Source organism: Rhinichthys klamathensis, unplaced genomic scaffold (assembly GCF_029890125.1).
Source record: "Rhinichthys klamathensis goyatoka isolate OS25496 unplaced genomic scaffold, OSU_Roscu_1.1 h1tg000600l_1, whole genome shotgun sequence".
Lineage (NCBI taxonomy): Eukaryota > Metazoa > Chordata > Actinopteri > Cypriniformes > Leuciscidae > Rhinichthys > Rhinichthys klamathensis.
Window position 1 is genome coordinate 771,339 of NW_026607055.1, and position 23,393 is coordinate 794,731.

Sequence of the window (23,393 nt, forward strand, 5' to 3'; positions counted from 1 at the left end):
ACCTGAACTGATGGCAGCGAAACACACACACAACCAGAACTGACGGCAGAGAAACACACACACAACCTGAACTGATGACAGCGAAACACACACACAACCTGAACATGATGGCAGCGAAACACACACACAACCTGAACTGATGGCAGCGAAACACACACACAACCTGAACTGACGGCAGAGAAACACACACACAACCAGAACTGATGGCAGCGAAACACACACACAACCAGAACTGATGGCAGCGAAACACACACACAACCTGAACTGATGGCAGAGAAACACACACACACCCTGAACTGACGGCAGAGAAACACACACACAACCTGAACTGATGGCAGCGAAACACACACACAACCTGAACTGACGGCAGAGAAACACACACACACCCTGAACTGACGGCAGAGAAACACACACACAACCAGAACTGATGACAGCGAAACACACACACAACCAGAACTGACGGCAGAGAAACACACACACACCCTGAACTGACGGCAGAGAAACACACACACAACCTGAACTGACGGCAGCGAAACACACACACAACCTGAACTGACGGCAGAGAAACACACACACAACCTGAACTGATGACAGCGAAACACACACACAACCAGAACTGACGGCAGAGAAACACACACACACCCTGAACTGATGGCAGCGAAACACACACACAACCTGAACTGATGGCAGCGAAACACACACACAACCAGAACTGACGGCAGAGAAACACACACACAACCTGAACTGATGGCAGCGAAACACACACACAACCTGAACTGATGGCAGCGAAACACACACACAACCTGAACTGATGGCAGCGAAACACACACACAACCTGAACTGATGGCAGCGAAACACACACACAACCTGAACTGACGGCAGAGAAACACACACACAACCTGAACTGATGGCAGCGAAACACACACACAACCTGAACTGACGGCAGAGAAACACACACACAACCTGAACTGACGGCAGAGAAACACACACACAACCTGAACTGATGACAGCGAAACACACACACAACCTGAACATGATGGCAGCGAAACACACACACAACCTGAACTGATGGCAGCGAAACACACACACAACCAGAACTGACGGCAGAGAAACACACACACACCCTGAACTGATGGCAGCGAAACACACACACAACCAGAACTGACGGCAGAGAAACACACACACAACCTGAACTGACGGCAGAGAAACACACACACAACCTGAACTGATGACAGCGAAACACACACACAACCTGAACTGACGGCAGAGAAACACACACACAACCTGAACTGACGGCAGAGAAACACACACATAACCTGAACTGATGGCAGAGAAACACACACATAACCTGAACTGATGGCAGCGAAACACACACACAACCTGAACTGATGGCAGCGAAACACACACACAACCAGAACTGACGGCAGAGAAACACACACACAACCTGAACTGATGGCAGCGAAACACACACACAACCTGAACTGATGGCAGCGAAACACACACACAACCTGAACTGATGGCAGCGAAACACACACACAACCTGAACTGATGGCAGCGAAACACACACACAACCAGAACTGATGGCAGAGAAACACACACACAACCTGAACTGATGGCAGCGAAACACACACACAACCTGAACTGACGGCAGAGAAACACACACACAACCTGAACTGACGGCAGAGAAACACACACACAACCTGAACTGATGGCAGAGAAACACACACACAACCTGAACTGATGACAGCGAAACACACACACACCCTGAACTGACGGCAGAGAAACACACACACACCCTGAACTGATGGCAGCGAAACACACACACACAACCTGAACTGATGGCAGCGAAACACACACACAACCAGAACTGATGGCAGAGAAACACACACACAACCTGAACTGATGACAGCGAAACACACACACAACCTGAACATGATGGCAGCGAAACACACACACAACCTGAACTGATGGCAGCGAAACACACACACAACCAGAACTGACGGCAGAGAAACACACACACACCCTGAACTGATGGCAGCGAAACACACACACAACCAGAACTGACGGCAGAGAAACACACACACAACCTGAACTGACGGCAGAGAAACACACACACAACCTGAACTGATGACAGCGAAACACACACACAACCTGAACTGACGGCAGAGAAACACACACACAACCTGAACTGATGGCAGCGAAACACACACACAACCTGAACTGACGGCAGAGAAACACACACACAACCTGAACTGATGCTTACTGGCCTTTACTATCCTATAGTACTACGGGACAAACTACAGCAAACACACACACAGAGTCACACAAAAGCTGGCCATCCTTTATAGCTTCCTTTAGTTTACTAAAATAACTACAATTTTAACAAAAAATTTTAATGAAATTATGAAAATGAAAAAGGAATTGAAAAATATATAATAGCATCTCAATTATACTCAGCTATCGGTATCACTTAACAATAAGGTTCATTAGTTACTGTATTAACTAACATGAACTAACAGTGAGCAAGAGATTTGTTACAGTATTTATTAATCTTTGTTAATGTTAGTTAATAATAAACACAGCTGTTCATTGTTAGTTCATGTTAGTTCACAGTCCATTACTAATATTAACAAATACAACCTATGATTTTAATAATGTATTAGTAAATGTTGAAATTAATATTAACTAAGATTAATAAATGCTGAAGAAGTGTTGTTCATTATTAGTCCATGTTAACTAAGGTAGTAAACTAATGTTCACTAATGAACCTTATTGTAAAGTGTTGCCAAAATAACATCACTTCATATTTACACTGCTGGACAAATTAAAATAATGTTTTGAGAGAGTTGCAGAAATACCCATAAATAATATAAAGATCATGAGATGGTGTTTGCAGCGTCGTCCGTGTTCTGCATCATAATGTCTGAAGTGAGCCGAGGCTTTGAAGGAGACTGTCACACGAGCGATGTTTCTTCGCTTATCATGCACTGTTTTTAAAAATGAGCTTTTTTATCAGCTTTATGGAATATTGTACAGGTCGAGAAATTATTTTCATTAAAACATCAAAGCAGAGGTTTGCTAATTTCAGGTTTCTCTGAATCACATCATTATATCTTGTTAAGGTTCCACTCAACCTTCAGCTAAACATAAGTGGTGCTTTATTACAACATAACATAATTTACTGCTTTATTATATACAGACCTTCAAGGATTGAGACGAGGGTAAGAAGATATTGTTAAGCGTGAATCACTTCTTATTATTCATTTCTAGCATCCGGTTCCAACCTTCAAGTTCTATTTCTGCTTTCCAGATTTGAGCTGTAATAATCAATCTGCATATGTACCGTGATCATAAACTATCAGATGCACTGCAATGTTAAGGACACCATATGGCTTTTGCATATCAGATGATAATCATCACCGCTAATGCATCGAAATATCAAACGCACAATTCAACATGGCTTTCTCGCTCCCTGTGAAGGGTGTTTATAAAGTCTTCATGAAAGGGAAGTTGCGCTCGTCTTCTCTCCTCTATAGTGTCGTATATCGAGTGAAGCGCTTCTGGAACAAGAACACATGTGGGCGGGGCTTGATTGTGTCTGTGTGGAACTGATTGGATGGTTGTGGTTTGCTATTGGCTGATCTCATGTGAGTGACAGGTTATAGCCCCGCCCTCGTCATCAGAGAAGAGAAGAGATGCTGCAAGAGGAGCTGATTCTCATTCAACATTATTAACACTATAAAGATGATGTGCACCGATGAATCATTTACAGTAAACACTGCGATATTTCATAAAAAAACTAGAATTGTGAGTTTTGATTGCACGCCGACTTGAGCGTTTCAGGAGGAGCTTCGATCTCATTTCACTGATTGCAACACCTGACCTCCATTAGCCTCTGGAAAGTCATCAGCCCGGGGTTCACACACACAGCCCCGGGGTTCACACACACGCTCCAGTGTTAATAATGTGTTCAGTGTTGACAAGAAGTGGACTTGTTTAGTTCACCCATGTGTAGAGTAAAACAATCAACATTTTATAATAACTGCATGCTATAAATCATAAGTTAATTCATCATTTATAAAGCATTAATAGACATTCATACACGGTTTGTAAATACAGCTATACATGCTTTATTCTTGATTTATAAGCTATAATGTGTTAAATAATTGTATTTCCATACTGTATTAATGATCGGTTTATCATTTCTAAATTATGCATTACATTCTTTACAAACCAGTTATTTAGGAGTTGTCAGTGGTTCATAAGATCATTTAGAAAGTGCAAGTAAATGATTAATAAACTATTTAAATGTATAGTTATACATATTATTTAGACATATATACTCAGTGTGTTAATACATGCTTTATTAACATGTATTCATACTGTAATTCATGATTAATTCAGGTAGTTATAAAACTTGTATTAGTTGTCAGTAAATTATTTATTAAAGTGAGGACTATTTCTTCCCCGTAAAGCTTTTACAAATGATTTATTAATGCTTTATAAATGATGAAATAACTGTTTATTAATGTGTAACTAATGATTCAATAACATGCAGTTATTATAAAGTGTTACCAACATTTTTGGCAAATATATAGTGAAGAGGAATTATGAAATCTGATCTGGATGAACCCGTGTGGCGTATGATCCATCAGGTGTGTTTCACATAATCAAACTAACGGAAAGACATTCATATGCATGAAACAGCTGCTCACACACTCTCTCCAAACACATCTTATGTTTCTTTTATGTTACCGACAATCCCAGAAGAACGTGAATAAAAGTTTGGTGTTTTATATGTGCTCTGGTGTCTGTGGTCCTGCCCGGAAATGGAGCAAATCATCTTTCTTAACTAGTTTCAGGCTGTGGTTGTTTTGATGCCACGGTGTATTATTCACATCCAACAACGCATTAGGAAACTACAGGACACACACGGCTTCCCCCGTTTCTCAGTCGCGTGCCTTCGGGACACTGAGCGAGTGAGAAATACATATCCCACCATGCACTGCAATGCAAACGCTGACATGGAAATCATATCCAGGAATAGTGTGAACTCAATGCTTTGACACTTGGTTGCATGTTCATTTCAATTAAATGAGTGTAGGGCACAACAGGGCGAAAGGAACACCGCAAGAAAATGAAAAAGTAAAAAAAATAATTGTTTGTATTGAACATTAACGGATTTTGAAGTGTTTTTTTGTTGCCAAAGCAGCCCGGGGCAAAAGACACAAACACTTCTGCTTAAAACGTGTTTTTAATAACGTCTAAGTTAATACCTGTTCAAAACAACCACTTGGGCAAAGTTTGTACTTTTTTCTGTTTATTTTGATAAATAAAATAATTCATTTTTGTTCAATAAATATACTGTCATTAAAATATGTTAATATACAGTGTTTTCAAAAATACAGAAAAAAAATGATTTTAAAAAGTGAGAGATCCCATAATAATTTAATATAGATTTACAGTAGTAACAATAAAGGATATTGTATCCTATGATATGATTAATATAATTTCATTTTAAATATGGTGATTATCTCTAAGATGGACACACAACTTAATAAATGATATTTCCCATCTGAATCTAAACATGTTAACAAATGGAAAAGTCAGCCGGCGGTTTATTACTGTGTTAATTATCGTGTCTTTTACCACAAATACCATATTCTTCCATTATTGAAAAACTGTTGCTTTAATTACCTTCAAAACTGAAAATCATTGACAAGGCCTTTGTCTCTAAATATATTCAATAATTTGAGTGATTCTCATATCTCATCTTCAGGAGATTCTAGTGGTTTAGAGGAGAATAAAATCAAAGCCGGCTTTTCCCCCGTTGTACCCTATACGTCTGATATGTGAAGCACACTACTTCTTTTTAACAATGTTACTAAGCTACACATGCACTACATGTGTGTAATACTGCACACATTAGAAACTGGAGGGAATCAGTCGGGACATTCTGAACTTGCTTGTAAAAAGATGAACTGTGACATTCTTCATCAAAACACAGTGATTTCTATTTGAGCATGACGTATCCGAGGCCGAAACCTGTCTGAACTGAGAGGTGTGGTGTGTGTGTGTGTGTGTGTGGTGTTTCGGTCATCACACACATTAAGAGGTGTTGTGTTCAGTCAATCTGATCTGAAAAGCTCATCTCCTTCACGGTTGTTCTCAATCCTCATCTCCATAGGGTCACGCCGGGCCTTTAATCGACCCGTTCCACCAGCGTCCGCCTCTCAGCCGCTCCCGAAGCCAATCTCACGCGTGCGAAGGGAAGATCTTGATGTGGAACCAGCTGGGGATTTGTAGGATTTGTAGCGGTGTAGGACGGGTATTAGGGGTAAGTCGGCCCCATATGTTGAATAAATCATTCACTGATGTTTAATTAAAGTCCTGAGAGATATATTAGCCTGACTTAGTTTAATAAAGTTTTGATGAATACCTGTGTTGGAGAAATTCACACCTCATGAAGTGCCTGATTCTAATATAAATCACTGTGGCGATGATGATGAGGCAGATTTATCAAGATGAAGTACTGTATGGTCACATCACAAGAATGTGTCTTTGAAAACTGCAAGTCTCCGAGAAAATAAACAGAGAAAGATCTGGAGAAAAACATCCAGTCGTGTCTGTCCAAACAACACACAACCGAGATAACAACTTGCAGAGCTCGAAACAAAGGTTTGAATCAGTGTTATTTTAATATCATTGAGAGATACTATTATATTTTTAGTTCAAGTCCCGCTGTAGTCAATCATTTTATCCCTTAAAACTCATCTTTGATCACCAAAATGACATATTTCAGTGTTTTTTCCTTGAAAAATGTGTATTCATGCTTTAAAATATCTTGAATGTAACTTGACACCCTTGTCCATTTTATTTCGATTTCATTTTAATCTTAAAGTCCCCCTGTAGTTAATAATTGTATCCCTTAAAACACATCTTTGATCACCAAAATGACATAAAATATATTGAATGTAACTTGACACCCTTGCCTCATTTAGTATGCGTGGTTCTATGAATATGCAAATGAGCCCTGCCTCCACTCACTCACTCAGCTCAGAGATCCACTGGTTGACGATCACACGTTAATCTGATTGGTTACAAGGTCGTTTGTGACGTCAGAAACACCAGCGATTTCAAACCGTGTTTTTGAGACTGTCTTTGGTTCACTGCAGTTTTAAGGAGGAAATACTCAGCAATGCTGTCGACTTATGAACTTACACATGGTGTGTCTCAAAGCATATTATTAACACCACATAGACACACAAACAACATTAAGCTGGATTTTCACCACAGGGGGACTTTATACTAATCCTGGTTTAAATTTCATGATACTCAGCATGAGTCTTGATATGAGATTTAAATTATTATTATTTTTTAAAGTATAACGTTTCTAAATATACATATCAACATACGACTACAGAACGAGGTTTGACTGGAGCGATTCAAGCTGAATTAATGTGACGCTCTGATGTGAACGCACAGCACTGAACAAATGAAAGCTTTCTTTATACAGAAGTTCAGGTGCCATTCAATACTTCAGTATTCTGTCTCCGTGAGTGAAAGCAAACGCAGACGTCCTGATGGGATTCCAGTCAAACTCCATTAGTAATTTCCCACTGAGGTGCGATTCTGCTGATCTGGGAATCGAATCCAGTTCCACAACAAATGAGATAAAAACAGGAAGAAAACAGACAGAGAAAATGAAAATCTGAGAGAGCTTTATTTGTATTTAATAAAGTCCATCTATATATGTTTTATATAGATTTCAACAAGATATCATTTTGTTAAATCAAAAACATATAATTTTGTTTTGTTTAATCAACATGTATTTTTAACAAGATTAATGCAGCTACAGTGGACACATGTTATCTTTTAATAAATTAAAAGTTACATTTGATCTAACTTTAAGTTCTATTCTATTTCTTTTAATTAACTGTAAAATACGGATGTTTTTTAATAACCATATAACTTACAATGAAATTCTGTATTCAACAATGCATATGTTTACTAGGATATTGTTATGGATTTGATTTTGTAAGTTAAAAAAAGTCATGCAAATTAAGGTGAAAACCCCAAAGGATGTAATTATACACCGGATACTTAACTATCCAGTAACTGAATATAAATTTCCTATTGCTTTTTTATGTTACATTTTATGTTGTTTAATTTTTACAGCTTTATTTTAATGTCATGATGGTGTTTGTCTTTCTGTACATGGAAAAAGCTAATTTCGATAAACGTTAAGTCCTGATTTAAGTCAGCCTTTTATTTCACCACCTGCATTATAACGGTGATTATCGGCAAAGCAGATTTTAGTATCTGATACATATTGTAATCATTTTTTTACAATAAATTTCTGGCCTTTTCTCTCTCTCTCTTCCTCTTTTTTTGAAGAGGCCCTTGATGATGTTTTCAGGCTCTACTAGAACAGGTTTTCCTGCTTGAATGTTGATTATTCTCCTCATATTCTCCATTGTTGCGGCTCCTCTCTTCCCAGTCTGTCAGTAACGCTCTGTTTACTTTCTGTCTCTATGAAGCCCCTCCTCCTGAAAAGCACACTGTGCTCTGATTGGTCGGCTGGAGCAGTGTGTTGTGATTGGTCGAGCGCTTCGAGTGTGTTTGGGAAATGCCCCGCCCCTTTCCATAACCACCAGTTTAACACACTACTAACTAACTCAACCAGGCCCCGCCCCTTTATTCTGCGTATGAATTATTATAATGAGGAATATTGTGACGTGTTCGTTCCCGGAAGAAACTCAAGACTACAATGGAGGCGTTTCAGGAATTCAGGAACACTGACACTCATATAGAGAAGAACTCCCACTGGAGACACTTTGTGTTTAGGAAATTTGCTCATAAATAGCATATAATAGGTCCTCTTTAACAATGATTTTATATGAAGTCTTAGCTTACACCAGAGACACATGGGAACACACGTGCACTCGTTCCAGAGCGAGATCAAATGCGAGTCATTGTCTAATTGGAGCCCACAGAGCCGGTGTCTTCAAAGGGAACCACTTTTGTTTTGATCCCTCAAATTGAATTGGCCTGAGCTTCTGGCATCTCTTCTGCACATTACATGCTGATTCCCCTCCCTCGACACGATCATCTGTCCGGTCGCTCCTCTCGCTCGCTCACACTCGTTTTATCGCACGGATATGGCAGTTGTGAAGAGAATCCATTATGCTGGGATCTCCAAATCCTCAACGGCCCAGAGTCAAGATTAAAGAGCGACTGCCCACACACACTCACACACTCATCCCGTGAAGCTTCTCTTTAAATCATCACGCAGGCCAATACGAGTTTCCTTTGTGTTTTCCAGTGGGTTGATGAATATCTCTTCTTTTCAGTGTTTGCTGCCAGACTAAACGCGAGCGCTCTGCCAGTTAATTCCTCCGAGGGTCTTTCCATGATTTTGTCCCGGCCATCAAAGCCTTTGTTCAGTCATCACAGTTTCGCAAATGAAAATAAGGTTATTTTATGTCACTGTATATTAAGAAGAAAGAACATTGACAGCGCATGTTTCATTTAGCTTTGGATGCAGAAGTCGTGGGATTTAGAGGTTTGCTTGAAATGTCCACGCGACCTGCGTTCCTCACACACTTCACGCTTCAGTGTGTCTCTGAGCTGCTAATTAACCGCAGTTAACAGTAGTTTGTAAGAAATGATCAAACGAGCTCGTCTAAACGATCCCCACCCTCTCATGTGAAGCGTTGGAAGGTAAAACACACAGTCTGGATGCTTAATTATGAGCCGATTTAGAAATCACTAAATCAGGTCCCTGTACTATGTCACATTTATGACTCTGTTTTTGTAAATTAGACCGTTTTTGTTGTGTTTAGTATAAATTACTAAACTAGCCTGTGGAAAATAATATGTTGCATGAGCATAAAATGCAGCTCTGGTTAGATTTTAAATTATAGATTTTTTGATTTTTAACGCTGTTGAAAAAGTCTCTTCTGCTCACCAAGGCCGCATTTATTTGATTAAATATTGGTTTTCTATGTGAATATACAGTAAAGTGTAATTTATTCCTGTGATCAAAGCTACTCCAGTCTTCAGTGTCACATGATCCTTCAGAAATCACTCTAAAATGAGGATCTGATGCTCAAGAAACATTTATGATTATTATCAGTGTTGAAAACAGTCGTGCTGCTTCATATTTTTAATAGAACAGCAAGCATTTATTGGAAATTATAGAACAATCTTATTTAATGCATCCTTAATGAATGGGTGGAAAAAAAACATATTCACCACAAATCGTTGAACATTAGTGTAATTGGATAGTTGTATATTTTCATTCTCTGCATGCAAGGCCAGTGAGAGTCTGTGGTTGTTGAAACCGGTGATCATGCTCTCTCTAACAGAGCTGAAAACCCATTTAAATCTAAATGCATCACTACAGTGTAAAGCTCAGCTGAAATTAGAGCCGCGTCTCAAACTCAGAATCTAATAGCAGCGTTTTCAGCGCTAATGCCCGACGGGACTGAGAAACTCAACGTAACTACTGCTAATGAAAAATGGTGGTTGAAGCCACACATACAGTAAGTGGCCCATTACTACTGCCTTAAATCCCCTGGCGGTGTGTGCATGATATACATGAGATTGCTCTAACAATGTAGCCGTGCAAAACACTTTTTATTTGAAAGTTTGGTAGCTTTTCAACACACATTTATGACTTCTGAGATTTGAACGCAATTTTACAAGCATTAATTAGTCTAAGCTTTTCATTCAAATCCACTAAGTGTTATGCTACTGCTATAAATGAACTCTGTCTAATATCTGCGACTCAATTCTTCCAACCACACCATATTTGTGCAATATCTGTGTCATAATTGACTCAAATCTTATGCTAGAGAAGACTATTCTCTTTTTCCTGACCATTTGTACACTCTAAAATATGCTGGGTTGTTTCAACCCAACTTTGGGTCAAATATGGACAAACACAGCAGTTGAGTTACATTTTTAACCCAACATTTGGGTTTGTCCATATTTGACCCACAATTGGGTTAAAACAACCCAGCATATTTTAGAGTGCTCTATCCGCTCTCCAGTCTTGACTTGTCTCGAGGCTACGGGTCAGAACTCATGGAAAAAGGACACGGCTGGTTCAAACTCAGTATCATCCACAGATGGAGAGATGCATTGATTATGAATGTGTGTGTCCTAGCAATAGCCGGCGCTGATGGATCCAGCGATCGCTTCATTGACCTTCGGGGCTTATTGTCTTTAAAGGTCTGGAGGAGGGACTTGGGCTGAGGACTGGCTGTAGTGGGGCTAAAGAGAGAGGCGGGCTGGATGATATGGATTTTACATTAGGTTGTACTTGTAGGGAGTGCGCTGTCGAGATCGGCCATTGGGAAAACGAGACATTTGTGTGAAACCTTAAGTGATAAAAGGCCTTGTTCTGAGGCAGTATCAGCGGTAGCTGTCAATTAAGCTTTAAATGACGGGAAATGCCTTCAGTCATGCCACTAGCAGCGCCGGTCTGGGTTTAAGGAGAAACTGGCTGATGTGTCCAGTGGATTTCTCGGATCAATGTGGACACTAGAACTGTGTTCCAAAACCTAGTGTGCTTTTCTCGCTTTCTCGTGCCAGGGTTATTATCCTTCACTGAGACTAAAACCAAAACCATAAAATAAACGTTAAAGGAGGAGTTCACTTCAGAATTAAACTTTCCTGATCATTTACTCACCCCCACAACATCCAAGATGTCCAAAAGAAATGAAGGTTTTTGAGGAAAACATTCCAGGATTGTTCTCCATATAGTGACTTCAAGAGACCTTTCAACGTGATGACGTAATGTGTGGCTCTGCAAGACGAGCATCTGTGGTTAAAAAGTATATAAATGTATATATTTCTGTTATAAAATGTCCGCTGGATTGTCTAGATCAGACTCTGTCGAGACTTTGAAGCTGCTCTGAAATTCACATCTGGACCTTCGACCCGTTGGACCCCATTGAAGACACTATATGGAGAACAATCCTGGAGTGCGTTCCTCAAAAACCTTCATTTCTATTCAAATGAAGAAAGAAAGACAAAATATATCAAAAGAAAGAACAGAGCCTGACAAAACAAAAACATATTATTCTTGCTTCATGCTTTCTTTGATTATCAACTCTTGAATGTGAGGAAGTTTCATTAAAAAACGAGCAAAAAACTGAGAAAATCGTGTTTTTGTCAAAAACTCTGTCCGGATCATATTCAGAACGATGATCAAAACACAGATGGAGTCGATCGAGTTCATCAACATCTCAAAGCTCTCAGTCCTGGAGCTCGTCCTCGTCCACATCTCATTCAGTAACATTAGGCAGATTTGATTTATATGCGGTTTAATGCTGATGATCGTGTTATTTTACAGCGATGCTTCTATCGCTTGTTTCTGCTTCTTCTTCGCCTGTGTTTTGATCCAGAGTATTATCACAGTAATAATGTGAAATATTACGTAATTTATTCCTGTGATCAAAGCTGAATTTCAGCATCATTACTCCAGTCTTCAGTGTCACATGATCCTCCAGAAATCACTCTAATATGAGGATCTGATGCTCAAGAAACATTTATGATTATTATTCGTGATGCATTTTATTTTTCTTGATTTTTTGATAAATAAAATGTTCAAAAGAACACTTTTTTTTTTTTAAATAGAAATATTATAAATATCTTTACAGTCAATGTAACGCATCCTGGCTGAATAAAACTATTCATTTATTTGTAAAACCTTTGAGTGGTGAATGTGGCACAGCCGCTGAACATTAGTATGCAATAATACTTCTCACATTCCCTTTGAACTGTTATATATCTGGATTACATCTGGCGAGTGTGTAAGATCTGAGCTAAAGCACAGGAATCCAGGCCTTCTGGATCTGCATATGATATATAACACACACTTCTGCTGAATAACATGGGCCTGTGCGTCATGAAGAAGAAGCACGCTCCTCCATCTGTGTCTCACAGCCAACAAACCTGCATGTTACGATAATGCTGATGGACCTATACAGCTGGAGGAACTCATTTTCCCGTCTGAGATGCCCATGGAAATGCATCCATTAAAAAAATAAGTCCAAGAAAGATGATTTTAAGCAGTGCATTTGTGCTAACAGAGCGCAATCACACGATCTTACATTCAGTTCAATTTAGAAGAGAATCTTCTAGAGCTTGCATGAAAGACTAATTATTTCACACAGTTTTGATTCTTATAATTACCATAATTAATTTGGTAACAGGTAACACACACACGTGAGGTAATAAACTCTATCATGCATTCTCTAAATCAATTGTTTTAGACTTGAAATGCTTCTCTATTGAACAAACCCCTCTGAATGTGTGAAGAACAGCCATAATTGCATGATTGGAGGTATTGCATGACTAGTCATCATCGCACAAAAGAGCAGTGATGATAAAAACATGTTGTTTGATGAAACACATTTGACAGTCTCTAATTTTCACATTCAGTGCAAAGGTATGAAGCGTTCATCTAAAAATGTCAGCGATGTCAGTCAACCCAAAGTCTTGATCTCTTTCTGAATATGTGGATTAATAAACTTCCCTAAGTCGCAGCACTGCCGTATATAAAGTTCACAAAAGAACACGAGTGCCTGCAATAAATCCAGCGAATTCACATGAGACCATCAGCGGATGAACTCCGAGCCCCGAAGCTCCATAAGTATGCAAATAAAGTACATCTTTGCATTCGAAATTGCATTATCATTTGCATTTTATGTGTGCTGTGGCTCTTTTGATAAATGACCTCTTGCCTTGCTTCGGGACATCAGAAATGAGCATCCAAACGCTAACAGCAACGATTTATCCAATTTGAGACTTTAGACGACAGCGATGGTTGGGTGAAGATTACAGTAAAGTGCTGGCCTGAGCAGAGACGAGTCTTTATGCATCATTACAGAGAACCTGCGCTAGTCCTCATTCAAGACATTACACTTCTTTTCAACCGCTAACACACAACATCCTCGCTTGTCACACAATTTCTGACACTCAAACACCAGAAACACACACCAAATCTGCAAAACCATACACTAATTATTGGCCTTCGACTCAGTTTTCCATTTAATAAAGCACTTTTTGCAAACCGCAACACACAATTGTCTATGTGAGACAATAATCTAACAGGGAGAATCTGATTTCCTTTTTCAAACACAACCTAGCAAACACCACAGTAATTCATCAGAGCCACACACACACACACACACACTCCTCACATGTGCAAACACTCATTGCTTTACTGAACACCAGCCAATCATGGCTTTAGAATAGGCCTATAAAAGGTCAACGGTCGAGTTATGGGTTTTCCGGACTGCTTTCGTGTTTACCGTGAGTTTTTCGACATCTCTCTGCCAATTACTTTCAATCTTGTACAGAAATGTACATCTGAGCTCATGAAAGAAGAGCTTTAGGTTTTGAATAACTGTATGATATATCCAAAAATATAATACTAAAGGTGTTTGCAACGTAAGACAAATGTTTGCTTTTGAGATGTTTGTGATATTTTGAATGCAGTGCTTCATTTTGCAAGAGATGTGAGGCATTTTGCATTGTGTGTGTGCAATTCTTGGATTTGTGTGTAAAGTTTTGAAAATGTGTGTAAACAGTAAAAAAAACCTGTAATGTACCGTAAGCTTGGAAAGCTCTCTAGTGATGGCCATTACACTGTATACAGTCAAACCTAAAATGATCCAGACACCAGATATAATTTTTGATATTTTTTTACTAGGACACTATAGTTCAGTTATGTAAGTGAGGAGAGCAAAATAAAGTAAACTGTGACATATTATACCCAAATATTCTTCATACAGTGACTACCAGTGACATTTATACAGATTTGGGACTAAAAATGATTCCTCCACTTTGAGCTGATCATGTTTAGCTGAAGTGTGTTTTCTGTAATTGCTAATGCTCTTTTTACACACACACTGAACAACATGAAGCATTGCTTGGTCACTGGTTGAGCTAAACTGGTATTATCTAATTGTGTAGTTAAATTGAACAGATATTCAACATAATTCATGTGTGAGAGTCTAACAGAAGGACGGACAAAACCAGTCAAATATCCACTTGAGTTCTTGTTATATTTTATTACCATTGTCTAAACTATAGCGAACAAACTGTGATGATGTGAGAAATGTTGAAGGTGTCTGAATACATGTTTTTTTTTTTTTTTTTTTTTTTTTTTATGCCAGCAGATTCAGGCACTGGATCACATCCATTATACATTATACAGTGACACAACAACAGCTCTCGTCTCTCGTCGCGTCTCATTCCCATCACAGCTGAACGGCTGACGTTACACATCAGAAACCACTGAGCGACGTCCCCGTCTCATCGTCCACATGTGCTTCTGTGGGCCGGCTTCTCCTCTGCAGGTCATCTGACACACACTTATCCAAGAACAACGAGATTCAATCACCACAGTACAAACTGAAGGATCCCGCGGATCAAATGTGCATGATGAGAGACGACAACGCTTTATAATAGCAGTGTTACATCTGAGCAGGGACAAACGAGCGATGTGTTTCTTCCTGTGCGAACAAAAGGCATTTATCAAACGGGAACATAAAAAACTAGTTTTAATGTCAGTGAACTGCCAAATGCTCTCGCTGAATGCTGAGCTGCATCTGAAACAACGGACTATACTGTGTTTCAGCCTAGAGACGTCTCAACCTGCCAGAACACAACATGTGAACACGCCAGCCGTGACTCACATCATTTGTTGACGCTCGCAAACATTTTTGTCGTTAAACATGTCGTCACACAGACATGACGAATGCAAACAAAGGCCACACACACACACACACACTTGTTGACGTGCAGCCAGTGGCGTCTCTAATGCACACACTCGGACCCTTGATGTCATCCACGTCTGTGTTTTGTCCTTCATAAGACCAGCGATCTCCAAACGAGTGTCACAGTGATTTAACTGCGGATCTCAAAGCCTGAGGAGTCTCGAATTCACTGTGAATCATGAAGCGTGAATCAGCTCTGCTCGCAACACAACATCCCTGAGCGACACAGATGATTAGTCTGACATGTATTGTGTGCTGTGCAAGTGTGTGTTTTGACGTGGAGGGTTAGGGGTTATAAGTACGTGGCATGAGTGGAAGAACAGGAATACTGCAAGATCTGCCTTTCAAACGGAGCACGAGTGCAGCTCATAGCAGCAGAAGAGGAATACAGCAACACAGACACACGAACAACAGTTCATCCAATCAATTAAAAGTGCAATGGGTGGATGAAAGTGATGCCTATCGTAGGTGCGTCAAGTTCATGCAACATGTGGAGAAGGCTTAGGATATTTCTCCTCTAGGCTGGAATGACGTTATGAAATATTAACCCTTCGTTAAACCATGCACAAAATGTTCCTCACCTCCGTGTCGTCCTCGTCCTCCTCACTCGTGATCAGTTCCTCCGGAGCGCGGATAAACCACCACTGGATCTCCAAGTAAACCGAGGACATCCCACTTTGAAAGGCACATGCCATTTCGATGTTCTGCCCTTCCCTTGCTGTGATGTTAGAAGGGAAATCTGTAAATTTTCCTGCAAGAGAGATGTAGGAAGAGCAAGTTAACCTGAGATTAAATCAAGACAGTCTACCAGTGATTATACTGAACTCTTTTAATATTTTATTGAAATTATGATATAATAACATTAATGAAAATATTTTTTAAATGTTTTTTCTCTTCTGATTTCATTAGAAATCACAAAGTGAAAATAAAACACACACATATATATATATATATATATATATATATATATATAACAAAAATAATCAATAAAATAGTAATAAACTATTTTGTAAATGTCTATTTGATATTTATTTTAAAAAATTAATGAAAATGTTACTTTCATATTTGATAATTTATATTATTATTATTATATGTATATATATATATATATATATATATATATATATATATATATATATATACAAATAATAATAATAATAATAATAATATAAATGATACAATATGAAAATAAAATTGTCATTAATGTTTAAAAAAACTTATATATATATATATATATATATATATATATATATATTACACACACACACACACACACACACACACACTATATATATATATATATATATATATATATATATATATTATATATATGTATAATATTAACATTAAAATGTCTTTTTTATGAATGTATTTTATTTAAAAATAAATAAATGTTTCAACATTTCCTCTTTTTTTGCAACTAGTCAAATCTTCTGGTTGGATGAAATGTAATTAATACTTCCAGACTCTAATATCGTCGGGTTCGTAGGCTACAGCAGATCCTCTCTTCTACACGGCATTAAATGAAGCACTCCTGCTCCTCTCACGGGTGTACCGGGAGCTGTTCGTGGTGCTGAACGGGTTTACCGGGAGCTGGAGCTGTTCGTGGCGCTGAACGGGTTTACCGGGAGCTGGAGCTGTTCGTGGCGCTGAACAGCCGCAGTCCGTTTACCGGATCATCACCACTTGACATGCAAGTCGCGATTGCGGTTCCTTCAGAATCACCCTTTACTACCTTTAGCGCTGGACTAGAGCTCAGGGTTCGTGTGAAGGAGGACAGATCCGAGATCTTACGAGCTCCCAGAAATCAACAGTTGATTTTTCTATCACTCCTCACGGACATCAGGATCGCGTCGTCACAACTTTGTGCCACTTTTTATTTAAACATGACCACACAAACAAATGCAGCAGTCATTTTAACTGCAAAATAGTGACGCTGAGAGCATATTTTCAGTTGCTGCTGATAATGGTTGAAATTTTAAAGTTAATAACGGTGTATAATATTGCGTAAAATGTTCTTACCATCAAGAGAAAATCCAACCTGAATGGACAAACAGGAAAAGAGCACAAATCCAATACTGTCATGTAAGGTCCCCATCATTGCGAAGACAGCTGGGAGAGAAATGTCCTCCAGAAATGTTGAGCTCGTTAAGCAGAAACCGAGAGAACACGCCGAGCGGGAAACATGCCGCAACTCTCGCTCGGTAACTCTCCTACTGTCTCTGCGAGGTGTTGATGGAGTAATGATGCTCTCTCTCTCTCTCTCTCTCTCTCTCTCTCTCTCTCTCTCTCTCTCTCTCTCTCTCTCTCTCTCTCTCTCTCTCTCTCTGCGGCTCTCACTCACGCGCTCCCCGTTGCTCGCGCGCACAGAGGCGTGAGACTGAGACCAGCATTTGGAGAAATATAACAAACGAGATCGCTCTCAGCGACTGTCAAGAAGAAGAAATGTTAGTTTTCGCTTATTTGTGTTTGTAATAGAAACAGTTTGCAATACGACTTTTTTAAAAAAAAGTTTAATTTAATTTTATGTTTAATTGACTGTAAACACACACACACTCGCGCACGCACAGGCACACACACACGCGCGCGCGCGCACGCACACACACACACACACACACACACATTAGCTGTTAATATATTTGTATATATGTTAATGTAATAATTAATGTATATGCATGGATTAAAACCCTCTTGAATTGGAATATTTTTTGTGCATTGTCCAAACCAATACGATCCTCTCATGTGTGCTATAGTTGTTGTGTTCACACAATATAATCCCACTTGCACACCTTTAGATGATTCAATTATATCATGAAGGTATTTTTAACCACAATGTTGAACTTTGTTTTCAGGAAAAGAGTGTTTTTCATAAAAACCAGGTCAGTGCATGTTTTCAGTCTCATGGACTCAGTGTTTAACGCCTCACTGTCGCAGGACAGACTGAGTCGACAAATACAGATCCCTCTCAAAGCTAGTGAGCTGCATATGTGACGGTTTGATGGACAGCAAATCATTTCTTTTCTAATTAACCCAGCAGTATCTCTAACCCGAGTGAAGTGACTCTGGATATAAACAGAAGCAAACCCTATAGACACTCAGTGACGTGTCGACCGAAGACACAGTGTGTGTTTGAGCCCCACTCCAGTAAAGCCTTAAAATCAGCATTTTAACGTAAGGGAAAGACTTGCTCACCACACACAATCCTTTGAGCAGAGCAGTGTGCATGGAGAAATAATTACGCTTTTTCTAGACTGATGATGCTGGCAGAAATGTAAATTGTGCTCAGCGTCTGTGATATTTATTATAGTGCTCTCAGTATTAATATTTTATACCTGGTCTGATAAGTCCCTCTCTGCTGCACATCATGCAGATAAGACGAAGCCCACGCCGACTACTGATGACCTTCACAATAACTTCTACAGGCCACAGATTGGATAAATATTCAAATGTCTTTCACTGGCTAAAGGCTTTATTCATTGCAAACACTTTCAATACAATGATGACATTAGGCCAAAAACTTTGCTGCCAATATAGCAAGACCAAGTGTAACTTTGGTAAAGCATTGCAGAGATGCTTTGCTGTACAGGTATGTAACACATATAGGGTGAGACTTTCCTCTTTATTTGTCGCACATTATTCATTAGCACACATTATTCAGCGGCGCTGGTTCCGGAAGTATTTTCTTCCATTCATTTTTCCCATAGGGATTTAAAAAAAAGTTTTTGTTAAAGAGTTATAATTTATTATAAGCCATACACTAGGTTAACCAGCTACGAGGTAAATTACAATATTACAAACTTTGATTTGAAGTGTGGCAGATTTTCCCCTACGCACCTGACTTCAGTTTATCTCCAGTCGACACCAAGCTGGACCTTCCCAATCCCGTCTCTCTCTTGAATCAACACTGAAGAGACTTAAACTGCGGTTCCTCCACTGGCCACTAGAGGCCGGCTGTAGAAGAGAGTCAATCCCATAGACCTCCATGTTAAAATATCCAACTTTACAGCAGAAAAAAGTCTATGGTCAACACTTAATAATATTTACACTCTAGCACTGTGTCTACAGTCGACACCTGGCTTTGAGTCCGACAACGTCTTGCCTCTTATGAACTCTATCACTAGGGAATGAGATGTCTAGTGTTCCACTAACCTGTTGTGCAGCAATAACTGGACAGACTCCAGACAATGCCTTGGAATAGGCTTTAATCCCAGCCGGAGGATCTCAGACCAGTTTCAGAGAGAATCCCACCAGCAAAAACAATACAACAGTTTTTATAGAATAGGAGCATGGCAAAGGTGACATGATTCATTACATACTTTTTCTAAAATATGATTGGTTCTTCATATGCATAATTCAGCAAACCTTCTGTTACTAGGTAGAAGCAAATCTGGATTGCTTGATTACTCAATATCACAGGTTAATATATTTAAACATCTGTCTGTTTAATTTCCCCTTTTGTTATATTTAGAGATGATTCAGACACACACTGACTGACTTTGAGCAAAGTGTTTCGATACATTTAGGTTTTAAAAGCATATACATGTATTCCTGCAAGGAAAATAAATGTTAGTTATGATTAATTTAAAAAATATATAAAAAATATATTTTAAGTTTATTGCAAAATGTATATATATATATACACTCACCGGCCACTTTATTAGGTACCCCATGCTAGTAACGGGTTGGACCCCCTTTTGCCTTCAGAACTGCCTCAATTCTTCGTGGCATAGATTCAACAAGGTGCTGGAAGCATTCCTCAGGGAGTTTGGTCCATATTGACATGATGGCATCACACAGTTGCCGCAGATTTGTCGGCTGCACATCCATGATGCGAATCTCCCGTTCCACCACATCCCAAAGATGCTCTATTGGGTTGAGATCTGGTGACTGTGGAGGCCATTTTAGTACAGTGAACTCATTGTCATGTTCAAGAAACCAATTTGAAATGATTAGAGCTTTGTGACATGGTGGAAGTAGCCATCAGAGGATGGGTACATGGTGGCCATAAAGGGATGGACATGGTCAGAAACAATGCTCAGGTAGGCCGTGGCATTTAAACGATGCCCAATAAGGGGCCTAAAGTGTGCCAGGAAAACATCCCCCACACCATTACACCACCACCACCAGCCTGCACAGTGGTAACAAGGCATGATGGTTCCATGTTCTCATTCTGTTTACGCCAAATTCTGACTCTAACATCTGAATGTCTCAACAGAAATCGAGACTCATCAGACCAGGCAACATTTTTCCAGTCTTCAACTGTTCAATTTTGGTGAGCTCTTGCAAATTGTAGCCTCTTTTTCCTATTTGTAGTGGAGATGAGTGGTACCCGGTGGAGTCTTCTGCTGTTGTAGCCCATCCGCCTCAAGGTTGTGCGTGTTGTGGCTTCACAAATGCTTTGCTGCATACCTCGGTTGTAACGAGTGGTTATTTCAGTCACTGTTGCCCTTCTATCAGCTCGAACCAGTCTGGCCATTTTCCTCTGACCTCTGGCATCAACAAGGCATTTCCGCCCACAGAACTGCCGCTCACTGGATGTTTTTTCTTTTTCGGACCATTCTCTGTAAACCCTAGAGATGGTTGTGCGTGAAAATCCCAGTAGATTAGCAGTTTCTGAAATACTCAGACCAGCCCTTCTGGCACCAACAATCATGCCACGTTCAAAGTCACTCAAATCAACTTTCTTCCCCATACTGATGCTCGGTTTGAACTGCAGGAGATTGTCTTGACCATGTCTACATGCCTAAATGCACTGAGTTGCCGCCATGTGATTGGCTGCTTAGAAATTAAGTGTTAACGAGCAGTTGGACAGGTGTAACTAATAAAGTGGCCGGTGAGTGTATGTACACACACACACACATTTGAGTATTCATTCGTAGAAGTAGAGAGATCGACTTCATTTGATGGGAGTGGGAGAAATGACTAAATAAAAAGAAGCTAAATATAACTATTAATAAAACAATCAAAATGGTAAATAAAAATATACTAAAATCTAAAGGAAAACTGAAAATTAAAAAGCTAATTCAAAATATGATTAAATATTGTATACAAACAGTACATACATTTACAAATAATATTTAATTTAAATAGTATTTTATGTTAATGTTGACATTTTAAAAGCCATTTAAAATCATAACTAGTATATTTTACATATTCTGATATTCCCCTGAGCATGAATCATCAGGTCGAGAGTCATCTTTCCCTGCAGCGCGGAAAAATCACCAGTTTTGTGCAATAACAACTGTTTCTATTTATTTACCCCTCAGGTATTTACACTGGCTCCCAATTACATTTAAGATTGATTTTAAAGTATTATTACTGGTATATAAATCATTCAATGGGCTAGGACCTCAATATATTGCAGATATGCTCACTGAATATGAACCCAACAGATAACTCAGATCATTAGGATCACATCAGCTAGAAATACCAAGAGTTCACTCTAAGCATGGAGAGTCTGCTTTAGCTACTATGCTGGACCAGCTGGAACCAGCTTCCAGAGGAGATCCGATGAGATCAGGTGTGCTGGACCAGCTTTCATAGGAGATCAGATGTGCTGGAACAGCTTCCAGAGGAGATCAGATGTGCTGGAACAGCTTCCAGAGGAGATCAGATGTGTTGGAACAGCTTCCAGAGGAGATCCGATGAGATCAGGTGTGCTGGACCAGCTTTCATAGGAGATCAGATGTGCTGAAACAGCTTCCGGAGGAGATCAGACGTGCTGGAACAGCTTCCAGAGGAGATCAGATGTGCTGGAACAGCTTTCATAGGAGATCAGATGTGCTGAAACAGCTTCCGGAGGAGATCAGACGTGCTGGAACAGCTTCCAGAGGAGATCAGATGTGCTGGAACAGCTTCCAGAGGAGATCAGATGTGCTGGAACAGCTTCCGGAGGAGATCAGATGTGCTGGAACAGCTTCCGGAGGAGATCAGATGTGCTGGAACAGCTTCCAGAAGAGATCAGACGTGCTGGAACAGCTTCCGGAGGAGATCAGACGTGCTGGAACAGCTTCTGGAGGAGATCAGATGTGCTGGAACAGCTTCCGGAGGAGATCAGACGTGCTGGAACAGCTTCCGGAGGAGATCAGACGTGCTGGAACAGCTTCCGGAGGAGATCAGATGTGCTGGAACAGCTTCCGGAGGAGATCAGACGTGCTGGAACAGCTTCCGGAGGAGATCAGATGTGCTGGAACCAGCTTCCGGAGGAGATCAGATGTGCTGAAACAGCTTCCGGAGGAGATCAGACGTGCTGGAACAGCTTCCGGAGGAGATCAGATGTGCTGGAACAGCTTCCGGAGGAGATCAGACGTGCTGGAACAGCTTCCGGAGGAGATCAGATGTGCTGGAACAGCTTCCAGAGGAGATCAGATGTGCTGGAGCAGCTTCCAAAGGAGATCAGATGTGCTGGAACAGCTTCCAGAGGAGATCAGATGTGCTGGAACAGCTTCCAGAGGAGATCAGATGTGCTGGAACAGCTTCCAGAGGAGATCAGATGTGCTGGAACAGCTTCCAGAGGAGATCAGATGTGCTGGAACAGCTTAAAGAGGAGATCAGATGTGCTGGAACAGCTTCCAGAGGAGATAAGATGTGCTGGAC

At 39.9% G+C, this 23,393-nt stretch overlaps 1 protein-coding gene across 1 annotated transcript in view; it reads right to left on the bottom strand.

The window, feature by feature from the left end:
- vstm2a (V-set and transmembrane domain containing 2A) overlaps positions 1-18,077 on the bottom strand; it is an 86,662-nt gene extending 68,585 nt beyond the window's left edge. The window contains exons 1-2 of the mRNA XM_056240478.1: positions 17,820-18,077; positions 16,379-16,548 (exon numbers count right to left, since the gene is read on the bottom strand). Coding sequence (XP_056096453.1) covers positions 16,379-16,548; positions 17,820-17,898 — 249 coding nt within the window. The 5' untranslated portion in view covers positions 17,899-18,077. The remainder of the gene's footprint in view (positions 1-16,378; positions 16,549-17,819) is intronic.
- Positions 18,078-23,393: the final 5,316 nt, after the last annotated feature.